At 40.4% G+C, this 25,338-nt stretch overlaps 1 protein-coding gene across 7 annotated transcripts; it reads right to left on the bottom strand.

Annotated features, from left to right (window-relative positions):
- Positions 1-285: 285 nt before the first annotated feature.
- On the bottom strand, positions 286-25,338 carry stk11ip (serine/threonine kinase 11 interacting protein). Of its 7 annotated transcripts, XR_009062546.1 has the most exons (29): positions 24,935-25,338; positions 23,550-23,752; positions 20,229-20,303; positions 20,033-20,128; positions 19,849-19,956; positions 19,696-19,767; positions 19,485-19,614; positions 19,290-19,393; positions 19,122-19,211; positions 18,990-19,031; positions 18,751-18,912; positions 18,596-18,671; positions 18,030-18,470; positions 17,745-17,950; positions 17,559-17,669; positions 17,240-17,453; positions 15,438-15,559; positions 15,128-15,350; positions 14,698-14,807; positions 14,532-14,629; positions 14,151-14,341; positions 12,494-12,578; positions 11,484-11,566; positions 10,316-10,545; positions 9,800-10,241; positions 7,219-7,261; positions 6,988-7,125; positions 6,280-6,888; positions 287-2,526 (listed from the first exon to the last, which is right to left on the bottom strand). XR_009062546.1 is itself a non-coding variant. In XM_057829976.1 (25 exons), exons 1-25 carry the CDS (start codon positions 24,999-25,001, stop codon positions 10,101-10,103), a joined length of 3,480 nt encoding a protein of 1,159 aa, XP_057685959.1. In that variant the 5' UTR covers positions 25,002-25,338; the 3' UTR covers positions 7,278-10,100. The 7 variants fall into 7 exon arrangements, 1 of the variants encoding a protein (XP_057685959.1); XR_009062543.1 differs by having other exon boundaries at positions 286-2,526; positions 6,988-7,261; XR_009062544.1 differs by having other exon boundaries at positions 288-2,526; positions 6,280-6,404; positions 6,745-7,261.

Genomic DNA, 25,338 nt, shown 5'->3' with positions numbered 1-25,338 from the left:
TTATTTGCGTGCAATCTAGAACATTGAATGAGAACAAAAATTGAGTAGGAATAACAATTTCTCAACGACAATTGTCGTGATAGTAATTTATAAAAATGTTTATGTGGCACATAGACTACTGTGTGTCTGTATTTCTACGGGTCTGCATATTTTTTTTTGTCATTATTATTATTATTATTTTTTTAATGTTTTAGTAAGAATAAAGCCTGTTGAGTAAAAACTTCTTTCCATATAGTATATAATATATACTATATGGCAATATTTCTTTTTTTTTAACAAAACTGAATTTTTCTGTCCATACGGAGGCGGCACACTTTAAATATATTAAATTGATATAGGCATCTTTGAGTGAACTTCGAGTGAAATTCAAGTATCTCGAGGCCCGAGTGCACTCTTTTTTGGAAATCAAAATATGGTCACCCTAAATTAAGTGATAGGCTAAATTATCAATGCAACCTAAATCTGTATTGACTTATACTAACTTTCTTGTGTTTTGGTGAGGCGATACACCATTCGATTCAAACCTTTGTTTTCAAAAACTACTAAAGCAGTGGTTCTTAACCTTGCTAAAGGTACCCAACCCCATGAGTTTCACACGTGCATTAACCGAACCCTTTGGAATAAGAATTTTTTTTTTTTTTTTTCAAATTCAAACTCAACATATCTGAGCTACCAAGGTAAAACCTCAGTATATTTCCATTCAAATGTCTTCTTATTTAGACAGCATGTTTTTAAACAGGCCAAAATGTATGTTTTTATCTTTATGCCTGTAGCATCATCAGACCATTAAATTAAGACTGATCCAATGGGCATATTTTAGAATTTTGCAATCTGCTGTAGTTGTACGATTAGGTGATTTAACTGCTCGGTCAAGGGTTAAGCTGCCTGTTTTTCTCTGTCCGTTGGGTCGGGCAATGGTGGAGGTTCCGGCCAGTCCTCTTCATTTTCAACTTGAGGAGGAGTGGTTTCCCTCTGGGCAATGTTGTTAATAACGGCGTTACTAACGGCGTTATTTTTTTATTGTGGGTAATCTAATTAATTACTTTTCTCATCTTGGCAACGCCGTTACCGTTACTGAGGATGGAAAGGCATGCGTTACTATGAGTTATTTTATTGGTCGAAAAGTCTGAGGGAGACGGACTCACCGAGACGACAGAGCAGAGCAGGAGTGGGGAGGAGGCAAGAAAGTTGTGACGCCGAGCAAACGCGATGCTAGGTAGCTCCAATAATATCTGTTGTAGCCGATAGCCCACAAACTACGCCCGCATGTTATGGTAGATATGGTAGACATTGTAGATATCACATATACTGTATATAGATATAACTAGATGCAAAATGACAGACACGGCAATAGATGCAGACCTTTTATTACGGCTCTGTTGTAGAGAACCTTCCTTGCGAACCTAAGTGACTTTTTATCTAAAATACTTCTAAATCGGCAAAATCTTGACTTTAATCTATCTTTAAATGATGAAACAGTTTTCAAACTTTCATATGTTGAAAGTAGAGAGAAGGGAACTAATGCAATAATGGGAGCAATTTTAACAACTTTTAACAGTTGATTCAGGGCAAAGGGTAAATTAGGGTAAAGAATTGGGCTCGGGCCAATTGGACCAAAAACCTTCACAAAAAAACTTCACATAGTGTGGCCCATGTTTTTTTTTTTTTTTTTTTTTTTTTTTTGAGGAAAAAAAAAAAGTAATTATCACCAATTACTTTGCCAAGTAACTAATTACTCTTACATTCAGGTAATTGAGTTACTAACGCAATTACTTTTTGGGAGAAGTAATTTGTAACTATAATTAATTACTTTTTTTCAGTAAGATTAACAACACTGCCTCTGGGAAGGGTTTGTAGCTGAGTACTGTGAAGCTCGCTGGAGACTTGACACAGCTTGGGCTAGTTTACGCATTTCTTCTTGAAGTGAGTTGAGTGCAGCTACGTCAACTTTACAGCCTGCTGTGACTGCTGTAGCAAGCCGCTCTGAAGTTCTTCTCTTATCATGGTGCTTGACGAAACAGGATGAGGTGTAGGTGGCTCCCGACCGTTGGCCCTGGATGCTCTAGATTGATACCTTGGGTGGGCTAGCTGTGTTTCCGGACTGTAACGCTACCCCTCTGGGTAGTACAGGTCCGCCTCGTGGAAATCAGAATCCCGCTGGTGGTACTTGTCGTGGTGAGAAGGGTTGGAACGGTGGGGGATCATCTCGTCCGATCATTCCTCTTGAGATGGCCACGCGAGCTCAGGTTCCTGCCTGTGCCATGTATAATTGACTTTGTAGTCATCAAGGTGGGTTGGCGGGCATGTCCACCCCATAGAGTTGCTTCGGGATGTCGGTCAGAACACAAGGAGTGGAGAGTGGAGTTGGGCCTTTGCACCTTTAATCCAATTTGGCAACAGGCATAACTATTTACAGGACAGGGCACTTGATTTGGATCCTTCAATAAGCAAATGAGCGTGCGTGAAATAATGCTGAGGTATTTGTATGGGTGGAGGAATTGGATGCGTGTAGAAGACTTGAGTGTTCTGAAAGGAAAAGAAAAATACACAATATTAGTGCTGATGCAATAAACAATGCATATTGAGTTCAAAGCAGTCAGTAACACGCACATATGACTCGCACAGGATAATGAACACAAAGGTGGGGGGGCGCGAGTGTGCGCGCACAACCCGGAAGCACGCTAACAAGCTAACATGCTAGCAAGCATGTGTGGTCATCCTGGCCATAAAGTAGCGAAAATTAAGCATTTTACACTCATATGGGCATACATAACATCTAAAGATGCTAAACAAGCACATCCTCTGTTAGCACAAATGTGCGGCGCGAATATATATATATATATATTTATATAAGTAAACAACGCTCTCCTCGACACAGCGAGGCCGAGCGGCAGCAATGACTACCCACCGACGTAACTGTAAAACTACGAAAACGGTCACGCTGATAACGGAGCTAACTCATAAGATCTTTACAACATTCAGGGGGAATACTCATGTTCGTTCAAGGACGCACATGGATGAACTTTTCCTCACACACATCTTAACAGGTGGCCGCACTCTCCTCGAATGTGCGCCCCGCGCCATTTACGCTACTACTCCTATTCTCGGTCCCAGATTATGCAGTGTGTGTGTGACGTAGGACAGGAAACAACCGACTGATTGCCACGGGAACAAACGCATAAACAGGAACCTTTCTAACAATATCCTTACAACATATGGGAAGACTATCTAAATTCCCTGTGTAACTGAACTCATTATATAATGCAAATAAAGTTGCCTAAAAGTTGGTGGGGACAATTTGAGCATCCTCAAAAGTTGGTAGTGTTATGTCCCTACCGTCCCATGCAAACCTAAGCCCTTGCAATCAACCCATTTCCACGCCATTGGCCTTCCTGGTCCCGTGTTAACCCCCACATGCAGGTGCCTACACTGCCTATTCCATGGAGGCTCAGATGGAGGACACGAACAGTCTGTCCTGTAACGTACAGGCGTCGTAGCAGGTTTAGGTGGTTGACCATGGTGAGGTGAGGTTGGGTGATGCCTGCACATTGGCCGCATCCGGAATGATGCGGATGGCAGCCGCTGGACATATGCTGCTGGAGAGAACCTGGATGGTGACCACAGGACATGTGCCCATTGCCAAAAAGGGCTCAGATGGCGGCCGCAGGACGTGCAGCATCAGAGAAAGCTAGATGGCGGCTACTGGAGAAGCACCGCCGAAGAAGACTTGGAAGCCAGATGCAGAACAAGCTTGGGGCTGCTTGTTGAGTTGCTGCTGGGCCAACATATCACATGTGAAGTGGGGACATGGCCCTGGAAAACACCTGTACATCCGCTGAGTGCAGAGGCGTCGCAACCCATTAAGCAAACCAGGCAATTTCTTAGGGCACCCTGCCAGCAGGGGCCCCCAGATGGCCAACAGATTTAGCACACGCAGCTTTACTGCACTGTCGCAGCGAAAAGTGGTGTAGGGGGTGTTTCAATATTATGGAATTCTTTGGCAGATTGTTATCAATCCCAATCAGCACTAACCATGTCACATAGGTTACACACGTTTAAGAAAGTCCAATCAGCTATTAATACCACATGATTGCTTTAAAAATGACTCACCAAGTACTTTCTCGGAAGTCCTTGACGAGTTGTTTTATGTTGATTTTCACTGGCCACCTCATTATTAATGTGACTACTTAACCCTTTAACACCGAACGTGTCGGCAGCGACGCGTTTACGCATATCGTCTTTGAAGCTTCGTCACGCTGTAATTATGTCACCCACGTGCCGCTGGTTGGTCTCGATTTGAAAGTGTGGAAGTTGATGTCTACACCAGTTTTTATTTGAAGTCAATCGGCCAAGAAAAACGGGAGATAATGTCATTTGAGTTTGATAGTTTTATTGCACTCATAAATATGCATTAAAACGCTGCATTGACCATGTATCCATCTCCATATTTCCATCATTTCTTGTCCTTTTTCAAAACCGAAAGCAGCACAAAAGACCGTTGTGATGTCAAGAAGGACGAACCGAATGTAATGATTTTTAATAAATTTTCGAGCGAGGCGTCAACTATTGAAAGGGAGGCATGCGAAGCAAGCAACGGCCTGTGTTGTGCCGAAAAATAGCCGCCTCGCGCGAGCGACTTTGAAACTTGCAGAATGAATCTAAAACTACATTTAGCGCAAGCTAATGCATTATTTCATTAACTCAAGGAAGAAGATGAGCCATTTTTGTCGTTGTTTTCTTGGGATGAGTCGACGTCTCGGCGAGTAGAAGTGACAGCAGCGCGCAAACGGCGAAAGAGTAGGCTGTGTGACGTTGTGTGTGAAGCAGCTCCTTGACCTGTTCAAGAATAAGCTTTATTGAGTGCGCAAAAATTAAAAAAAAAAAACTTTATTGGGTCGCATGCCTGAACATTTTGAATTGAACTGAGCTACTTGTCAATATTTTTTTTAAATCCTTTTTTTCAATGTTATATATATTTTTTCTTCACTATAATCTTTTCAATTTTTATGTAGATGTGCGATGGAGAAGCTTGATTGCATGTACGTATATACTTTTGATAAGGTGATGGGTACAACACCTAACTTCACAAAGAGATATCCTCCAAACCCTTTTTGTGTTAGATGATACATATAATTTTTTTCTCTCACTATTTTGCACAGTATATAACCTGTTTTGAACATTGTATGTGTAAAGGCCAAAAACGCCTATGACCGTACCTGCTGTTTGTGTTGAATTGTCAAACATAAAACTATTCAATCTTATTTTTTTCTATTGAATGTTTATCCTAACAAGTTGAATTAATTTTATCAAGCTTCAAAACGGTTGGTCAAGCATGTTTGGTTGTCAATGGGACATCAACATTACAAATTTTGAAAAAAGATTTTGGGATTTTTTTGTCTTTTTGGGTCCAAAATGTGGATTATAATTGGTCAGTGAAGAAAACAACAGTTTAGACATGAAGTTCAAGGTGTCCTGAAAAAAGGGACCCAACTTGGCCATTGTAAACAATTTTTTCTTTGAAATATAAAGGCAACATCAAATGCATGCAAATTCGGCCAAAATAGGCTTAGGTGTTAAAGGGTTAAACAAATGGTGATTTAAAAAAAAAAAAAAGTCTATTAATGGGTCTATCGTATTCCTTGTCGAATACTCTATAAGAAAAATACAACATATATGCATCTAAAATAATCCTAAACAATTTTATTTGAAAATGTAATACTCATTTCGGTCTGTAGTCCACCAATCAGTTTTTACGGAATAATTTGAATTTGGTGGGTCGTAGGGCCAATCTGACTACTGATTTCACACAAAGGTATATACCTCCGCATCCTATGGTGGTATTTTTGTGTTGCTACTCTTTCTTCTATTGCTCCAAGCCCAACTGTCCCCCTTACTTGCACACGCTCGGAGGGTCCCATATTGCTTGTTGCCTGGGGCCCCCGGAGACCCTTGCTACGCCTCTGGCTGCGTGCTCACATATTCTAACACCAATGTGGCAGGATCAGAGAGAAAAATACGTAAAAACATAAAAACACAATATTGGGTAGAAAACCTGTCTTTCTTTCATGACTGCCAACAAGAGAAAGCCTGATAAAGCAACATTACACAGTCAAAGACATAAAAGGCAACGGTCACTCAATCAGTTTTCAGATACTGGGTGAGAGGCCTTCCTGGTCCAATTGTAAGGCAAATTATTGCACAAGAAAAAAATATTTTTTCCTAGTTATTAACACTATCGTCAATATACTGTATGAGTGGGGGTAAAATTCTTATACTTACCTGCGTGATGCTCTGCCAGGCCTCTGATGCAGCTGTCTTCAGATCCTTGACCTCTGAGCATTTTACCTTCAGCAAGGAAATGCATGTTCAATTGGATTCAGGTCAGGCCATTGCATTGCATTCCACTTGTTTGCCATAAAAAATAAATTAAAAAACCTGGTTGCATTTGTAGTATCCTGCAGGTTGTTTTCCGTCAGAATTTTGAAAGTGTCATATTTTAAAACATTTTGCTGATTATGAAACAATATAAAATTGCTCGAAAAACAGAATTCTTCCTGATGACTTTGTCAGCAGTCACATCACCAATAAACCATGAGTTTCACTGGAAACCAAATATGTTTCCAGTCCGTTGCACTACCACCACCATTCTTCACTGATGTACGGTATTGATACACCGATACAATGATAAAGTGATTGGATCATGGGCTTTCTTACCACATGAGTACAAATTGGTTCTTTTCTCACCTGGCCATAAAATGTTCCAGAGCTGTTTTTTTTTTTAAATTCATGTTTGAGAGATCACAAATCGTTTACATATCCTATGTCACTCTGGTGATGTCTTCATTGGATGTTGTTTTTGACATAAACACCTTCTGAGTGTTGCTGATCCTGCGAAATGATTTAAAGGGTTTTTTTTTTTTTCACCACAAAAAGAGTTCTTCAGTCATTTACCCCCACCCTCCCTAATATTTTTAGGGGGCTACTCACCATTGCTTTCCCCTGAAAGCTCTCCTACAGACAGGCCACTGTTTGTTCTTTGCATTTATTTTACAATCAATTTTCAAAGTCATATACAGGTATCCTGGTTTGGATCACATTGGTTCAGCAGAAGGTAATTTGTGTCTTCTACAATCATATGCACAACACATGTGGTGCACTGGCGGCAAGAAGAAATCTTTACACAGTGGATTTGGTTAGCGTAGTGTTCACAAGACTCACAAAGGATGCACAACTTCATTGAAGCAGCTTGTGGTCAAACAGCCTGTAAGAATTGAAAAGAAACAAATTTATTTCAAGTACATATGGCTTTTCAAATTAAAAGCCGGGAGCCATTTTCAAACCCGTTGTCCATCTTTGTAGGCCGCGTCATAGAACAGAAATAGCAATTGACATGATCTGTATTTCTTTTTCCTATGGTGGGTGGCAAGGCCGGAAAAAATTTGGAAAGATGTGCCAAGGAGTTACGATGAATGAATGAGATTGTTCTTCTGTAGCAAAGTCAGTGTGATGCAGATTGCTCTTCATTTTTACACTGCCCGGAGGGACGTCTCAAAATACGCATGCTTTTCTTCTTGGGGAGGACACAAACTAATATTGCTACTCCTCCATTATTCGTGGATGGCTCAGAATGAAATTCGGAAGTTACATTCTGAGCATCGATCCTCAGAGCCGGATTTATTTCTTCCTTAGAGCTGATTGATTACATTGATTGTGGAATTACAATTGCTACTCCTGTTATTTGTGGACAATCAGAATGAAATTTAAGGTACAGTAGTACAGTTATACTAGGGATGTATAAGCATCAATCCTCAGAGCTTTTTTTTTTGTCGCAGTGCTGACTGATTATATTAATTACGGACTTACTGTTGCCTGTAGGTTCTGAGCTAGCCCGAAAAACATATATGCACTCTTTGGTTGTCCTTTTAATAGACCCTATTCACATGACGTCACAACCACGCCCCCGCGTCAACTCGTCACTGTTGATGCATTACTGCTATGTAAATTCCTCTTATTATGGCGTGTTTTTCTGCTCGTTAACATTAATAATCAAAATGGTGAAGGCGTGTGTGGCGGTCGGTTGCAATAACAGAGAAGACAGACGGAGAGACTTGAAGTTCTACCGGATTCCGAGAGACCCGGAGAGGAGAGCGAGATGGGCTGCTGCAATTTGACGAGAAAACTGGGCTCCAAACGATTACCACAGATTATGTAGTAGTCATTTTATATTTGGTAAGATGCATTTAATATATATTTAGAGGGTTTTGGGCTGACAACCACAATTAAGATCATTGCTAGGCTAATCGCCGACAACATACACTCAGACGTTGTGAATGAACTACCTGAAAATATATAATTATAAGGGGATAATAAGACAGTTGTCATACAATTAATTTACAATTTCACTATTGAGGTCAAAAGCCAAAAAATTCAACTAGGGACAATCTGGAGTAGTGCTATCGCACTTCATATTTATTACATATTATATATGTATGTAGTGAGTGCTATCGCTAAACCATATAAACATTAAAAGCCCTACCTCCATTGACAAATGACATGAAATACCATAGACTTGACAGTGGATGTTAGCAAGAACAAAAGATTTTGAATTGAGAATTTTGTAACACACCTTCCCGAGCACAAGATAGATTCCTGCCGAATTTTCGTGGACGAGGACCTGTTTCCCCCAACCAGCAACGAAGTATTTATAAGCCTCCAAGCTCTTAAAGTTTTTTAAACTTTCGTGAGAATAGGCTGATTTTGTGTGGACAAGATAGTTGTAAATATCAGGGTAGCAGATGTCAGGCAGAGACGGTGGAGACAGCGGGTCGAAAAACATCGATTTAGGCATCAAATATGGATCTGGCGAATGGATAAACTGAAGCTTTTCCACATAACGCCTTTTATGCAACGCATCCAATGAGTTTACAGCGTCAGATAACACCGGGGCTTCCATGAATTGCTCTATAAATTGCACGACTAATTGAAACCATTGAGAGTAGGGCTAAAAAATGTTGGACAATATGGCGGCCGGATACAGCGACACGTCATTTTGTGACGTAGGTGAGTAGGGTCTATATGTCTAGGCTGATGAGATGTTTAGGGAGGGAGCTGGGTGGTCTTAGTACAATTTTAACTTGTATTTTCAAATTGCTCCCCACTGTTCTTATTCAATTATCGGATTTATTCTGTAAAATGTCAGGATCATTGTTCTCTAAAGTATGAGCGGGGTGTCTTTAAATGTTATATTTTTACTAAACAGAAAAGATTTCTTGAAGGAACAGAGAAATTAGAAAATATTGACTATTAAGAGACTGAAAATTCAAGAATTTGGACAATTCAACGAATTGAGTAAAGCACAGCGACTCAATCACTTCTCCACAATGTCATATTAGAGCACTTTCAGACTTTTCACAACACTATGACACCACCTTCTGATTATGCACGAGGGCTGACTTTATTTTGTGCAAAGCAAGGCTTAATTCCAATTGAAATTTTCATTCAGTGCAAGTGGTTAAAGCAAGGTAATGACCAAAAATATTGATAATTGTTGCGTGCCATAAGGGTGCAGTGTGCCAAATTACAAGATTTTTGTGCATATAAAGAACAGTATATTGTATATGTATTTGATTCATATTCGGGGGATGGCAACCTTTCTCCATGAATAGCAGCGATCTGTTATAAATAAAAACGGTAAAGAGCAATTCTTGGAACTCCTTTATACATAGTTCACAAACACATTTGCTCTCTTAGAAAAAAAATAAACAACGGCAAAGAAATAAATTATGACTTGAACACTCACAGCTGCAGGATGTTGGGACTCAAATATCCATTGTGGGGAAGGGTTCCCACATACTGTATGCTTGATGACAGCTTCACATGTTCATGACTCATGCAGTCATGTTCATGCTCAGAATCCCACGACTTGAATACAAAAAAATAAAAACAAAAAATAATCCACAATTTTCCTTCACAGCATCATTTTTCCAAAAGATAGAAGGTTTGCTTCATTTAACCAACAATACAACCAGCAGATGGACTTCGGCCTATCTGACGCATTGGAGGCACATGAAAGAAAAAAAAATGAAACTTGTCATAATTTGTCATGTTTCTTTGCTGTGCATAATTGTGTGTAGCCTAACACCGAACATGGCTTCCCACTGTGTTCGGACCCATGCCAGCAGGTCCTGTAGGAGCTCTGAACTCTCTGAACGCACTTGCCAGGTCTTCTCCTCTTTCTGTGTCTTGAAGATAAAATTGAGAGCCATCTATCAATACACTTGCGACCAACAAATGTACAACTGAAAGTGTGGCTCACCTCGTCGTACAGCTTGACATCCATCCGACACTGCTCATTGGGCCACAGGTGGACTGAGCTTACACAGCTGATGGGCAGTGTTTCGAGAACAGAGAAGCTCCCGCTGCTCTGCGTCAGGCTGTCGTTGAGTGTCGTCGGGTGGTTTGTTCCTTTCCCCCACTGGTGATCCTCGCTCAACAGGTAAAGTGTCTCTCGGGTTGCCAGCACAGTCATTGGAACCCACATGTTATCTGTGATAGAGTAAGCAACCTTTACACCATGTTTTTTTTTTTTTTTTTTAATAATTGAAGCACCCCAGGTGGCAAAGGTCAACTGCCTAGACATGGTGGGCAATTTTATTTAATATTTTTTTCATTATCTGGCACGTTTCCATTCATTCATTTATTTATTTTCCATGCCGCTTTTCCTCACGAGGGTTGCGGAGGTGCTGGAGCCTATCTCAGCTAACTACGGGCAGAAGGAAGGGTACACCCTGAACTCGTATTAAACATGATAATGGTGTTAAAATGCTTCTGGGTAGAAAAAATAGTGGCTATTTTGAGGTCATAAAATAAAACGGTTGTGAAGAATTGAGAAATGCCAAAAAAAAAAATTCATTCCTGGGCTTAAATAACTTAATACTATGAACAGCAAAAGTTGCTGTCATTAAGGTCTTGCCAGTATCCTGCAATGCCGAGCTTATCAGAATGTGTGTAGCTCATGCTTAGCCTAATAGAAAATCCAATTACAGTATATCATTCTTGTTCCTATATGTTTTTTGTTGTTTTTAATTGAAGCTGGACCTTATTTATCCAACTGTTCAGTAGAGTTATTTTTGGTAACAAATTTGTATTATACAAGTTGAAGGAAAAATGTAGGACATTTCTTATCACGTATGGAAATAAACATTCTAGTCAGAATTGAGTGAAAAGTTAAGAATCCACCTAACAGGGCAGATCTGGACATGCTGAAACAGCAGAACACAAAATTCCTCTGATATGCTCAAGTGTGTACAAAATCGCCTGAGGAAAATTTTAGACAGGGTGACACCCCATAATTCCAGGACACGTGAATGCCACTTCCTTCACATGTGATCCCTAACCCATCAACCTGTAGATTCAACGCAAAAGACACCTCTAATCATCATCTTGCATTTGTAATGCTGACTGAAGTGGTGTAAGTAGCCAACCTTGCGGCAAAAACGCCAGAACGTAGCAAAACTGTAGTTGGCCATCCTCGACATCTGTCTGGATGTCTTCGCACACAAGAGGCCTGGCAGAGGAAAAGAATACAACATGAGCAAAACACGAAAAAACATGAGCAGGTAAGTGTGGTTCGTAAAAATGAAAAACGTTTAAGTCAATACAAATCTAAACATAGCATTTCCAATATTTGCTGCATACTTTTTTTGCCATTTGTTATATTGCAAAGGACCACATTAACACAAATAGCAAAAAGCTCTGCGCGAGTTGAATCCAGCCAAAAATAGGTGAAAAAAGGTACAAAGTGAGGGATTTTTAAAAAGGTTTAAATAAACCTAATAAATCACCCTTCAAATTTAGTGTACTTTGACATATGAATACAAAGCATAAAATGGTGACGTGGAATGTGTCTGTGTGTGTCTGAGTGAGAACTGTGACAGCAGCTTGTGCAAGTGTGTTTTAGTACTCTACTGGCATCCAATAAAAGGCTGAAATTTGAATCAGTGACTGTGACGCTCATTTTTTTCACACTCATGGATGTGATTTTTTTTACAGTAAAACCCATTTTTAAAAAATTATCATTTAAAAAAGCTGAACTGTGTCGTACTGTGTTGAGTTGGAAAACACTGAAATAATATTTTAAAGTGGAACTCTACAATAAACCTTATTTGAAAAAATTTACAATACAACATTCAGTCATGTCATGCTTTCATGTTAATGGTCTTATTCTACTCCAGAGGAGAGAAAGGACTGCTAATGAGTGTAGAAAAACATACAAATAAAAGGTGGATAACGAGAAACTAAGCAAGGACAGTGCAGGTCTTGCTGAATAACACATGGTCCAAATTAAAGTGCGGTTTACCAGCTAATTTAAGAAGGCTTGGCTACAAGATGAAGTCTTAAAAAAATCTGATTTAATGGAGAGAAGATGTGCATCCGGATAAAAACATGCTCATTGGCACAATTCTCGTCTTGCTGCATATGTTGAAGTTAGTACCAGAGATGATGTTGAGGATTAAGTCTGGCGGTTGAGATTGACCTCAGTTTGCTGTCGGTCCGGTGTGCCATCTCACGCACAATTCCTACAAAGAAATGACGTGGGGGAAAAAAATATAAGACAACACATTTGGAGCAAGTGTCTGGTAACAAACACAAAGATCGCAACACTTATGTGAGGAAGACCCAAAGCACTTCTCTTGAGCAGGACTTTTCCATACATAACATTATATAACAAAATATGAGACCATGGAATGACAATAAGCCTGTAAAAAGTCACGCCCAAACCTTCATGGAAAAACAGGTCAGAAGTCAATCTAAGACCATTGTTGTCACAGTGTGTATCTGCTTTTGGGGTTTACTATTGCAGCACCATAGTGATGATGGCTGAGAAAATGTCAGCGCCACAATACAGCAGCCATGCCGGCTTTCAACAACAGAGGCGTATCATCCTACTTGTCAGTCATAAGAGGCGAGGTGGGTTTCAAAAGCAAAGCTTTACCGTGAAGTTTGAATGGACAACTGCTGCAACGATTAATCGATTAAAAAAAATGTTCGAATTAAATTTTGTTGCTTCGAGTATTCGTTTAATTAAAGTGGCGTTGTAATGGTTTATTTTGAAAGTGTTTGCATTTAGTTTTATTGGTTAGGGTGGATACACTGCCCTCTGGTCTGCCTCATTTCACATGGCTGAATGGAACTGCTGCCTGTTAAGACCAACGTAAACCAAGTTTTTGTTTGAGCTAAGGTTTTTTTAATGCATTCGTAATTTAGTTTATAGGTATATTTAGCCATTTTTTGTTGGAATAAGTTTCTGAACCATCTGTTAAGAGCATTATTAAAAAAACAAACAAACAAAAAACGGTAGCATTTTATGGCATTTAAGCTAGCGGAATTTTGCTATGCAATTTAGCCAATTGTTCTTTTGTTGTACGTAGATCCTCATTTAAAAAAAAAAAAAAAAAAAAAACGTTTTGAGGCTCAGCTCAGGTATTTTAATTTTTCATGTTTCTTATCAGAGTACTTGATTGTTTGAACTAACTAGTTCATCGACTACTAAAATAATCGATAGCTGCAGCCCTAGAATGGACACATTTCAGCAGGTGATTTAAGAGATACTAGCTGAAGGAGGAGGAATCATTATTCCAATGATTTTGGACATAACTAAATACTCTACTGCAAAACTTTTCCTGAGCCAATAACCCCATTGTATTGAAAGTTGAGGCGTGCCTAATAGAAGATTCCGTTTCCATGTATACATCGTTTCCCCCTGAATGTGGTAAACAGAGTCTGTAATTAGGTGCAGACTTAGGTGGTGTTTACGTATGTCCATCAAAATTAGATGTTTTCCGTCAAACTCAGAGGATATAAATCATTCTGTTCCATTATATGCCAGACTTTCCAGGGGCCTGATCAAGGATTTTCCTTCCGGCTGCCGGTCATCATCGGCAGACGAGTAGGGCTGGGACAGTAGAATATAGCAGAATAGTGTTAATCGGCTGCCACGCTCTTCAACTGAAAGCAGCCTAACCATCAAGTGGCGGGGGAAGGGTCATTGAGTTTCTTTCTCGCACAAAATGAGTATTCCTTTTATGTGTTTTTCCACATGTTAAACAGGAAGTGTTTTCTTCTGGTGTTTGGCCTGAGCTCTTTCGTACCTGTCAGCAGGCCAAAGAAGCGTTTGCAGCGTACACCGTCTCGCACCAAGAGGGTGTATGCTACGCCACTTGCTCCCCTATCGTCAAATGCCATGTGAATACTCTGAGAGCCAAGTCCCACCTCCAGGTAGCTGAGCTCTAATATTGGGTAGCATTCACGTTTGTGGAGCCAATCAGAGAGCTGCCCTTTCCTGAGGGAATGCAAACCGAGGTGAGAGTTAGTAGTGGCAAAAACTCCCAAAGAACTGTAGAGGGGCACCATACACTAGTTATGGAATTAGAATTTAAGAAATACAACACTTTTATCCAAGCTTTCAATAACACATTTAAAGTACACCTACTTTTAATATAACTTAGAAACTCCAGAAACGTCACACTCACATCGCTCCTGTTTTCACGTCAAGGATGTAGATTCTTTTGTCAGACACCACTACCAGAGATGGACACTCTTGTGGCTCCCCAAATCTCACAAGAGATGTCTGATAGCAAAATAGACATTCATTTAATAGAAGTGTCATTTGTACATATGTGAGCATAAGTAACACACCTGTAGGAAACAACTGAGCTCCTCTTCCTCTTCAAAGACGTCCACATCCAAGAAAAGCTTCAGCCGATGGTCCACCACCGAAAAGGCCTCAGTCAGCAGTTCCAAATTACCTTGTCAGGGAAAGTCAAGTTAAAGAAATATTAAAATATTTGATGGTTGAACCTTCCATTTAATCAGGAATCCACATTTTGAGAATTACTGACTAAACTGAATCAGATATCAGTTGTTTATTAAAGAACAAAGACTTGGTTTAAGTTTTGTTAAAAACCTTTGAGGACGCCAGCTCTTAACTAGCAACTCAAGGGACTTTGTTATACACGATACTTGTCAGTTCATTACGCTAAAACATCAATTTTAATGGTGGCTTAAGACTCTTGTAGCATGCAGTAAACTACAGTTGAGAGCATTCTTCAAAAAACAAAGAACACACCAGTTGAGTTTGTGCTTCCAAGAGGCTGGATACTGGGTGGTGTGGAACTGTAGCTGTAGCTGCCAGCAAGATCGTCCTTGCTTTGACTGTTAGCGTTGTAGGACAGGGAGAATGAGTTTGTCCCGCCCTCACCAATATTGAATGAGCTGTCCAGTGTGTTGATGTCCTCAATCGCAGCAGTGGTGGAAGCTTCCACCGGAGTACCTGTAATATCAGGGTTCACCTGGTGGAGAGTGTGAGATTGCAGTCTTGGGCAATTAGTACAGTTCGTGTATTAGAATAGGCAAAGTCTTTCACCAATGAAACAAACCTTTTTGTGTTCACTGCCTGCTCTTGCTGGGTGTTGGATTGGTGTACTGCTGAGAGGAAATAACTGGCCCTGTAGCTGGATTAAGTGGTCACCTCCACATTCTGGACAGTTATCACAGCTTCCTGTAAGAATTTTTTTTTGGGGGGGGTTTAAACAATCCATTTTCTATTATTTATTCTACATAGTAGTGTACTATGTGACAGAGGCTGACACACATAGGGACCCGTTCCTACAAACACATTAATCTTTGGTCAAATTAAGTCTTCAATCAATCCAACATACAGTGTATCACAAAAGTGAGTACACCCATCGCATTTCTGCAGATATTTAAGTGTATCTTTTCATGGGACAACACTGACAAAATGACACTTTGACTCAATGAAAAGTAGTCTGTGTGCAGGTTATATAATACAGTTAATTTATTTTCCCCTCAAAATAACTCAAAATATAGCCATTAATATATAAACCCCTGGCAACAAAAGTGAGTACACCGCATGGGAACTACGTACATCCCTAAACGTCCAAATTGAGTACTGCTTGTCATTTCCCACCTAAATGTCATGTGACTCATTACAGGAGTGCTGTCAGCATTCCTGCAGAGATTGAAGAGGTGGGGGGGTCAGCCTGTTAGTGCTCAGACCATACGCCACACTTTACATTAAATTGGTGTGCATGGCTGTCACCCCAGGAGGAAGCCTCTTCTGAAGATGGTACACAATAAAGCCCGCAAACAGTTTGCTGAAGACATGTCAACAAAGCACATGGGTTACTGGAACCATGTCCTATGGTCTGATGAGACGTGTCGGCTTTCTTCTACTAAGGGGTGTACTCATTTTTGTTACCAGGGGTTTAGATATTAATGGCTATATTTTGAGTTATTTTGAGGGGGAAATAAATAAAAAAAACTATTACATAAACTGCACACAGACTACATTTCATTGTGTCAAAGTGTCATTTTGTCAGTGTTGTCCCATGAAAAGATATACTTAAATATCTGCAGAAATGCGACGGGTGCACTCACTTTTGTGATGCACTGTAAAATGATTTTGACCGTGGCAGGAAGCCACAAAAACTGGAGAACAAGTGAAATCCCCATAGAAAGTTTATTTTGTGGTTGCTGGCAGCAGTAAAACGGAAGAATTACTAATGCACTGTGTTATGTGTAGTCTTGAGCTCTTTGTAAGATAAAATGCGTTGCCTGGGAACGAGATTATTTTATCCGCCCACAGTTGTCAATAGCACTTATCCTCATTAGGTCCACAAATCAGCCGATCCCAGCTGACGTGAAGTTAGAGATGGGTTACACCCTAGGCAGGTAATCCAGGTACCACAGCTAATCGCATAGTACACAAAGTCAACCATTCAAATTACTTGAGGCAATGTACTGCATTTTCAACCGAACTAGTCCCAGCTGGTGCTGGGCAATCTTCAGAAATATCTTAAGAACAAATGCATGCCAGTGCAGGTCTTTTACGTCACTTCGGGTCAAACCAGAAAAAGGTGGGTGCTAGAAGAATGTTAACTGTCTGCTGTTTATTATAAGCGCAAGCCATCATCAAAACAAGATGATTGAGATAACTACTAGAAAGGATCATTCATTCATGTCCTTGTAAAAGGGAAACTTTATCTTTAAAAGATAGCACAACTGTCTTGATCAAACATGCCTTGATTTCCATCTTCTGCTGAAACTACCCAAGGAGGAACAAGCTATTAATTTTGAAATAAATGTAGGATGTTTTTAAGAACTGAATAGCTGACTTTACATGATCTAGCTTGCTCCTTTGCCCTTTCATCTCACTCACCTTTGTCCTCCTCGTCCCATTCCATCATCTCTTTGCCATCCCGCTCATCTCCGTGCTCTGCCAGCCTCATAGGCCTTGCTCTCCTATCTCGACCTCCAGCCTGCATGAACTCTGACCCACAACGAAGGCACTGCAAATAAACACTGTCTGGAAAGTGCCCAGCGTCACAATGGCGTTTAGCCTCCACCACAGCTGAGAGCACATCAACAAGATCCTAGTCAAGAGAGTCAAGATAACATAAATCAAACATGCTTTGGGTGATGTCATATGCTTGTTTGTTTACAACAAATACAACTAGTGGCACGTGTGTGTTATTAACCTTAAGTGCCTGCTGTGGGTCATGATCCAAAAGGACATAACATTTCCGCTTCTTTTCCTTCATGATATAGTCAAACTGGATCTCAACAGCTGGGAACATTGCTTTGCTCTCCTGAGGCAAATATATAATTTCCAGTAAAGTAATGCAACAAAAATACAGAATCACACCATGCGTATGTAATTTAACCTTGTGTGTCCAAGGTGCCTGTGTGGCATCCACTCTAGTCAGACAGTCCAGCCCGAGGCGACATCTTTCTTGGCCCGATTGCACGTCCACCTCAAGTAAATGGCCCTGTTTGACACGAAGAAACACCTCCTTTCTCCCCGCATCCTGACACTTTTCATCTTCTTTGTCAGATAACACACCCACCAGAAGCGGCAGACACTGGTCCACTACACTCGAAAAGAGTCAATAATGCTGTTTGATCACAACATAAAATTTGTCTTTATTATTTTGTTTTGTTATAACTACCTCCCAGATCTTTGTCATCTTCTCCCTCTTTGAAATCGCCACTTTCTTTTGTCACTGATATGTGAGAGCTCAAATTCAGTTGCTGAGAACACACCGGTGTGTCCACCTGATCATCTACTGCAGTCTCTTCGAGGGTTGACTCAGAGTGCTGCGAGCTGTGACTGGGCCACTGCAATGTGGACTCTGTCTCTTGCTCTGCCTCGACCTCAGACGTCTGCACCCTTGGCTCGGATGACATTAGTGGATGAGGAAGAACCTCTTGGGAAAGGCTCAGGGAGGTGACAAGGCTGTTGGAGAGGGTTTCCTGGCCTTGAACAGTAGTCACAGGTGACTGTACAGCTTCTGCGTCTAGATGGTGCTGGTACCGCAGCCAGTCCTCACCCAACTGATCTCTGAAACTTGACATGCGCTCAATTTCCTCTTTGTGTGGAAGGACAATGTCTAGAGAGAAAAATGCTGTCAGTAACAGCAGTCAACAATTCAAAAAATATCCATCGGTCCCCTTTAAAAGACTGCAGTTTGATTGGCTGGAAGAAATACTTGTTACACAGGTGTTAATAACCCACCCTGTGACGAGGGCACTGCCTTGTAGTCCGTGTCACTGGGCTCAGAGATACTCGCACGTCGCACTTTCACTTTTGTCTGCAACACATGATCAGTCCAAGAATACAGAGTATCCCAGTTGCCAACTCCACCACTACATTAACATTCTCCATTTTACCTTGGACTTTTTCTTACGAACACGTGAAGCTATCACCTCCCCCACTGACAGACTGTCGCTGAGCTCTCCAGCTCCACTTGACAATTCAGCAAGACTTTGTTCTAACACTGCTGGAGGACACGACTGGACGTGGACCATCAGTTTTCCAGCTTTCGGAAGAACCTGGGGAGAGTCAATCTTTTAATTTAGATTTAGCTGCTGTGGATCTTCACAAACAATTTACACTAAAGAAAACTTACAGATAACTCAGAGGAGGAGAGCTGGGCGCCGTCGAGTTTAAGCTGTTAGGAAACAATAAATGTGTACGGGATTGAAAAGTTAACTTCCTGACATAACTCGGAGTTATATCACAGATATTTTTTTTCACCCACTCTTTGGCCAGCAGCTTCTGGCGAGAGGTGTCGGACAGTACATGTGCGGTGGGTCTTCTGGAAATACAGCGGGTTGCCCTCCAGGTTCAACTTCATGAAATGACATTGGCTTGTTAAAATCCCTTTCTGCTGCATGACATGTATGTCAGATGCACATGTTGTCCTTACTATGTTAAGGCAATGAAGCAATGAGAGAGGAGCCAGTTGAGAATGCTCCAGTAGAAGATTGTAGGCCAAGTCCAAATGTTGGAGTGAGGACAACTGCTCGACACCTGCTGATGCAAGAAAAAAAAAATGTAAATGGAAAAAACAACCAAAGTGCATAGGCAAGTAAATGTGTGTTTTGGTCATTCTACTGTGCACCATTTATCGTCTCCAGTTCATTGTTCCTGAGGATCAGCGTGAGTAGTTTTACCCTGGAGCTGAAGCTAAGTGTTGGCGCCCTCTGTAGGCAATTGTAGCCCAGATTCAAATGTTCCAATTCACTCAAAGGCTGTTAGGAAGGGAAATGATCCATTTAAAAAGAAGCTCACCAAATGCTGCTTAAAAGCAAGAGGAGAAAAAAACCCCTCACCATTAGAAATTCTGCACACTCCTGAATCTTGTTGTGGCTTAAATCCAAACACTTGAGGACATTCAAAAGACTCTAAATTGGGACAAGTCGTTGAAGCTTGTGTCAGACAAAAACTAAGGTAAATGGTTAAATTATCCCTTGGGTTTGTCTCACCAAAGACTGGTCAAGGCACATTATGAGGTTGTAGCTAAAATTGAGCGTGTGAAGCTCTAGCCACGGCAGTGCAGAGCTGAGGTCACCGCCGCACAGGGAAAGCAGCTCCTGCAGGAAGATGTCACACACAGGTTGTAATATTGGCTCAGATTACAAGATGCAGTCACAATCACGCTAAGAGCACCTCCAGGGAGCTGAGGCTCTTTGAGCAGATGAAGACCTCCAACTGGGAATAAACTCCTCTGAGCCCCTCAAGACAATGTGGTGGGATATTCTTCAGCTGTCAAGATACATGTTAAAGAAAGATCTTGTAAAAATAACAACTTTATTCGGCTAGGTACAGAAAGAGACAAGTGAGGAAAAACTTGTGCGAAAAGTACCTCCAAACACTTCAAAGATTTAAAAGGGAATATCTTGACTGTAGACTGCAGTCTTGTGCTTGATGGATTAATGAGCTGCGTAATACACCCACATTCAAAATTAGTAATATCAAAAACATCTTGAGCTCGCACCTTCAAATTACAAAACTGATTCCCAGGAATTTGGGACATAATACAAGTTGTGGATAAAAACTATATTCAATGATGTGGAAGTGCCAAATTTCTAGATCTCATTCAAAATAAAACAGATGACAGGTCAAAAGTTCAAACTGAGAGAATGTATACTATTAAGGGGAAAAGATGTTCATTTTAAATTCCATGAAGTCAACAAATCTCAAAAAAGTTGAGAGAAGGCCTTCACCACTCTTTTTCTTACAACAGTACGTCTGGGGACAGAGGAGACAAATTATAGACAAGTTTCCTGAGTGAAACATGGGCGACGCCATCTTGGAAAATTTCTGCTCCGAACTTCCGGTTTAGAAAAAATACAAAGAGTTGCGGTTGAAGCAGTGTGTTGACAAAGTCAAAATCAAATCAAAGGAAGCCACTGATTCTGCAAAAATGGATTCAGCACAACGTAAACGAGAGTCTGGGACTTGCTCTGCTGCGCGTGGCTGTGCGAGCTCCTGGAAGCGCCTATGATATATGGTTTGAAGGGGAATGTTTTTATCACCGACCAGCTACAAAGCGCCACTGTGGATGTACCCCGCCATACGCCTAACATCCAAAACCAGCAGCAGACAATATTTCAACAATGTGGATCGCTTCTCTAAACTTAAAGGCTCCACCTGTAAGATTATATGTTTGTTCTTATCACTTCGTTGATAAGAAACTCACCGAAGAACATCCTTTCCCAGAACTTTGGTTGTGTTGTTGTAGTAGCAGCTGCAGTAGTTGTAGTAAACATTATTAAACTTCATAATTACATTCATCATCGTAATATAAAAAAGCAAAGGCAACAAGTCGTTTAATGCGCCAGATTTTAGGTTTCGTATTTTTTGGAGAACCTACCTTCCATAACACAGTGGCAGCATGACTACACGAATGCCCAGGACCCGCGATACATGTACAGCCTGCAGTTTCGACGTCTCCCTCCTTTGTAACCAACACCCATGCTTTGTGGTACAAAGCATTGAGGCAATGGCTTGGTTCCACAGCCGCCTTCATGATGACAAAATGCCTATGTTCGTGTATGAGGACACATCCAACTTTGTGGCTGTGCAGGTACTGGAATGCCTTGGAGCTTTTCAGGTTGCTGATGGCGTTTCCATCCACTGCCATAGAGTCAATAAAATAAGATAATATTTTACTTGTGGTCACCCTCGGCCATTTCTTTATGTTGTTTTCCCATGTCGAGATGGAAGAAGGATGTGGCATTTCCAAATAGTGTTTTTAGTGAGTGATGCCACTCCAGCGCCATTGCTGTCAATGTTAAATAAGGTGAAAAAACGGAAGTCGCAAGCAGACAGCAGGAAGTAAAGAGGACGTATCTTGGAAACCTGTCTATACAAGTTTACAAATCGGAATGCTGTCCCATTCTTGTCGAATACAGGCCTCGCAGGCTATGGTTACATTGAAGTGACCCAATTACAATTTTTTCGCCTTTTTCCGACTCAAGAGAGACACTTTCATGGAAGCATTTCAGATTGAGACTAGTCCACCTTTGTATGTGGTTTTTAAATCTGATCTGGGCACATTTTTCAGAATCTGTCTGCAATCTGAACAATTCAAAATTGAAATTGCTGCAATTACATCAGCAACAGAGTGAGAGAGTAGATAACAGGAGGATAGCAGAGACGGAGGTGTACAGTGGAGGGACAGCCAAGATACACACACACACACACACACACACACACACACACACACACACACACACACACACACACACACACACACAATATGTCAAAATGAGTTGTGCTCCAAGTGCTTTCTTTTCTTTGGGAGGTATTCCCAAATGGCTCTTTCAGTACAAAAGGTGGCCGACCCCTGCCCTAGAATAATGTAGAGCTGACATGTGTTGTAATTTGTTTTCATGCTTCTGCGCATGAAGCTCAGTTTGGACAGCTTGCTGGACTGTGAGCTAATGCGCATGCGCAATACTTGATTGGGTTTAATGGTCAGTCTGAACTATCGCATGAAAAAAGATCAGGTATAACAAAAAAAAAAAAATGTGATTAGTGCATTAAGACCTGCGGTCTCAATCTAGCCTAAATGTTCAACTGTCTTGGGCCTTTTTGTTGCACCTTTCTCTTTATGATGCACCAAATGTTCTCAATAGGTGAAAGATCTGGAGTGAAGGCAGGCCATTTCAATACCCTTTTCATACGCAGCCATTTTGTTGTAATTGATGCTAAGTACAGTCTGGCAAGATCATGCTGAAAAATGCAAGGTCTTGTCTGAAAGCGACGACGTCTGGAATCTCTGGATGGGAGCATATGTTGTTCTAGAACCTAATATACCTTTTTGCATTGTGGGTGCCTTTCCTGCCCATGCCCCATACTGTCAAAGATGCTGTTTTTTTAATTGAGTCCTGTCAACAACTTGGGTTGTTTTTGTCCTTTTAAGCCCAGATGACATGGCGCCCCAATTTTCTATAACGGACATCAAATTGTGATTGATCTAACTTTAGACCAGTTTTCCACTTTGCCCCACTCCATTTTAAATGACTCCTGGCGTCTAGGTCCTATTTGGAATGGCTCCTTCTTGGTGCTGTACTCTCAGCTGGCAATGGCACGATGGATTTTCTTAACCAATTATGGTTTCTGTAAGTATTGCTGAGCCGATTCTGTGATTTACTTTATTACGCGGGCATCCAGCATGGCGTTTTGGCCTTGACACTCAAGCATGCACACACATTGTTCCATATTCTCTGAATCTTTGGATGTTATGCACTGTAGATGATGATGATAACATGGTTTGCAATTTTTTGTTGGCAAACACTTTTCTTCTCTACCACCTTTCTGTGCAACATTGGGGGAATTTGTAATCCTTACCAATCTTGGTTCCATCTTGGCTTTTAAGAGACACTGCCACTCTGAGGTTTATACAGTATTTATACTCAATCATGTTGCCATTGGACATAATCAGTGATAATTGCTCTTTCAGCTGCTCATTATATATGCATTTGACTTTTCGAACCTGTCTCAATTGTGAGATTTGTTGACGCCATTAAATTTTATTTCATTTTTAACTTTTGATCTATTATCTATGTTTTATTTTGAATAAAATATTAAAATTCAGCACCTCCACATCATTGCAATCTGTAATTATTTACTATTTTTATGGCGTCTCGACATTTTTAGAATCTGGTTTGTACTGTACCTTAAGGGAAATTGTCTTTTGCAGGATGTCAAAGAGGAACTGCAGCTGCAACAAAGATGCCGTGTCAGCTGGATGGGACGGCAGGGCTAGAAAGCCATGTTGTTGACTCCTGGACAACAAGTGCTGCTCAAACAGTCGGTTCAGCTGCTGCAAGCTTGTCGCTGGCAGGGTCAGCGTGCTGCTGCCTCCGAGCACCAACTCGCCTGGAGAAAGAGGAGGAGGGCACAACTAAGCTGCCAATACGTACCACATAATGGTGAATCATTTGAAAAGTTCTAATCTTTTTCATTTTAAGTAACCAGTGCATATTTTACCTTTTTTAAATGTATTTTCTTAAGGGTGGTACTTGAGATAATTAATTAGAAAAAAATTAACAAGTTTAAAATATTCCGGTAATTAAGAAAAAGGAGCACTTTTTTTGCAGGGGGTCATATTTTATAAAAACATTTTTTTTAAAAAAACTTGACTTCAAATCTTTGAAGGTTTTGCCCAAATACTTGTTTTGCCTCCATTTTGAATTACAATGAATGAAATTAACAGCAAAAGCATTTTTTCCATAATATGCTATTTAATTAATTCCTCCACTAAAATCCTTTCCATTTTAAGATGTAGCTATTTGGGACAAAAACCGCTATATGATGAAAATGTGATTAATCAAGATGAATTAACTACAAAGACTGATTAATTGGATTAAAATTTGTAATGGAGTCCCACTCCTATTTCTTTGACACCAATTTATTCTGCTGTATTTCACTTGTTTTTCTTAATTCAGTTTTTTTATTTTTATTTTTTTTATTTTGCTCCCATAATGCTATAATGGTGGTTTGCTTTACAAGTGGTTAGCACTTATGCCTCACAGGTCTGAGTTTGTGGGTTCAAATGCAGTAAAAAGTCAGAGTAGTCTACGTCAATAAAAACCCAGACAAGCAGAGAACATGTAGTGTACCTCAATAAAAACCCAGACGAACATGAACATGCAAACTTTACACAGGAAGGCCAGAGTGGATTCAAATCCCAGTTATACAAATGTGAAGTCGTGACAGTACGTATTATTATAATTACTAATATATTTTTTCTAAAAAGTGAACCTCATCCAGAACACTAAAACACGTGGATTGTTTTTTTAATATACAAAGAAGTAAAGATTTGGTATGTTAAGTACAGGGCAGGAAAATATAATACTAGAGTGAAGAAAAGAAAAAAACTTTATAAATTATATTTTTGTAGTAATTTAAAATGCATTTCTGTACAATTTTAAAAAATAAACCACTTCAATAGACGAAATTTTCTACGTTATTATCATTCGGTCAATTTCTACAGACTGCGAACGAAAATAATGACTAAGCAGCTGTGAAACTGCAATCAATTTGGATTTAAAAACTCACCATTATTTCGGAGGAGTGTTGCCAGGCTAATGACAAGCGAAGACTGACCACTCAAAGTACGAGACATCCTTGGCTAGCCTTGTAAGCAACGAGCTGCTGAAGAAAATGACAACCCTCCAGTTTTAAAAACGATAACACTACAACCCTGACACACCACGAGTCATGTCAACAGACACAAATCAGCTAAAATGTCATTTCAGACGCAGCTGTGGTTAGCTAGCTACCTAGTTAGCCAACTACGACACTTCCTGGTATCAAGCGCAAACTGGACATGGTGACATATATCTGCGTAATTTCAACCACGCCAGTTGACAAGGAACATTATGTGTTGTCTCAAACATTTTATAAATGGTACAACATTAAACTAGTATTATTCGTGGTGTTATTGGCGACAGTCACGTGAT

The sequence above is a fragment of the Corythoichthys intestinalis genome, chromosome 2 (assembly GCF_030265065.1).
Source record: "Corythoichthys intestinalis isolate RoL2023-P3 chromosome 2, ASM3026506v1, whole genome shotgun sequence".
In the NCBI taxonomy this organism is placed as follows: domain Eukaryota; kingdom Metazoa; phylum Chordata; class Actinopteri; order Syngnathiformes; family Syngnathidae; genus Corythoichthys; species Corythoichthys intestinalis.
The sequence above is the reverse complement of the archived record's forward strand: the minus strand, read 5'-3'. Positions and strand labels throughout refer to the sequence as shown.

What these genes read in the sequence shown, in the direction of transcription:
- stk11ip (XM_057829976.1), bottom strand. Translation starts at nt 25,001, where the DNA reads ATGTCTCGTACTTTGAGTGGTCAGTCTTCGCTTGTCATTAGCCTGGCA. An exon ending in ATGGGACGAGGAGGACAAAG is followed by an intron (nt 15,560 to 17,239) that starts GTGAGTGAGATG and finishes AAATTCTTACAG; the next exon opens with GAAGCTGTGATAACTGTCCA. An exon ending in GACGTGAAAACAGGAGCGAT is followed by an intron (nt 14,342 to 14,531) that starts GTGAGTGTGACG and finishes GCATTCCCTCAG; the next exon opens with GAAAGGGCAGCTCTCTGATT.